Source organism: Mastomys coucha, unplaced genomic scaffold (assembly GCF_008632895.1).
Source record: "Mastomys coucha isolate ucsf_1 unplaced genomic scaffold, UCSF_Mcou_1 pScaffold22, whole genome shotgun sequence".
Classification (NCBI taxonomy): Eukaryota; Metazoa; Chordata; class Mammalia; order Rodentia; family Muridae; genus Mastomys; species Mastomys coucha.
The window spans coordinates 130179424-130180552 of NW_022196905.1; the positions used below are offsets into that span (position 1 = coordinate 130179424).

A 1129-nucleotide genomic window follows, 5' to 3' on the forward strand; every position below is an offset into this window, starting at 1 on the left:
TCACAGAGGCAAAAGGGAATAATGACATGTTCAGACATTATTATTATGTTGTGGGTGGGGTAACAGTCTCCCCAGCCCCTCTCCCCCCTCACCGCCCAGGCCAGTGGGCAGCCTCCAGCTGGATATGTCCCAGACGGTTAGCCCACTTGGGAGGAAGTGGTCTCTCTGATCAATGAAGGGATGCGCGTTGCATGATGGACACTTTGGATATCTTGCGGCTGCCCTGAGGCTGGAGCCATGAGGAATGGTTGAGCCACAGCCTATCCACCCCCATTCTTCCTCTTATCCATGGTCCCCTCCCATCTGCTTCCACCAACCCTCCTCATCCATGCTGCCATCGGGCTGCCTCTGGCATGGAGTTGTACACACGTGCATACAGTACCAAAACCTCAGGACCTCGCTTAAGCATGCATTGAAACTCATCAGGATGGACGACACAGAACCCCGTGCACCCGTACTCTGCTACCTCTGCTCTAAGGACTACAGCCAAGCCACAGCAGCCTCCTCTTAGCAAGTCGGGTAGGGGGAGCTCAAGGCCCATCCCTAGTCTTTGAGACAGTCTTGCTATGCATCTCAGACTGAACAGTATGTTGTTCAGGCTAGCCTCAAACTTGCAATCCTCCTGCCTCAGCTTCCTGAGTGCTGTATGACTGATACTTCCCAGCTGTTCCTGCCTTCTCTTCTGTTAGACGAGTCAAGCACAAGGATATCTCTTCAGCTATTCCGTCAAGAGACAAAGCAGATTTTGTAGCCTTCGCGGCCAGTAGGCAAGGGGACTATGAGTGATTGTAGTGGGGGAGGGAAGAATTGCCATGCAGCCAGCCAGTGTGATGCCCAGCAGCCATGGATGATCCAACCCTTCGCAGCCTGCTGTGTTCACCTCATCCAGCAGACAAGCTGCAGGAGCAGTAATCCCCTGTCCCCGGTTCACTCCCAGGGACTTAGCACCAAAAGACTGGAATGGTGCATCTGACCCTTTTGTCCGAGTGCAATACAATGGCCAGACCCAGGAGACCTCAGTGAGGAAACTGGAGGGACTGGAGAAGATGGAGTGGGGGACATAGAAATTCTGGAACAGCTTCTGAATCTTGGTTTTCTTATCTCTGTGAACATCATCTGAAGAAGGTGA

At 52.8% G+C, this 1129-nt stretch overlaps 1 protein-coding gene across 1 annotated transcript in view; it reads left to right on the plus strand.

Annotated features, from left to right (window-relative positions):
• The window catches only part of LOC116104677 (ras GTPase-activating protein 4-like), a 36811-nt gene that overhangs the window by 15241 nt on the left and 20441 nt on the right, over positions 1–1129 (plus strand). The window contains exon 3 of the mRNA XM_031391170.1: positions 938–1051. Coding sequence (XP_031247030.1) covers positions 938–1051 — 114 coding nt within the window. The remainder of the gene's footprint in view (positions 1–937; positions 1052–1129) is intronic.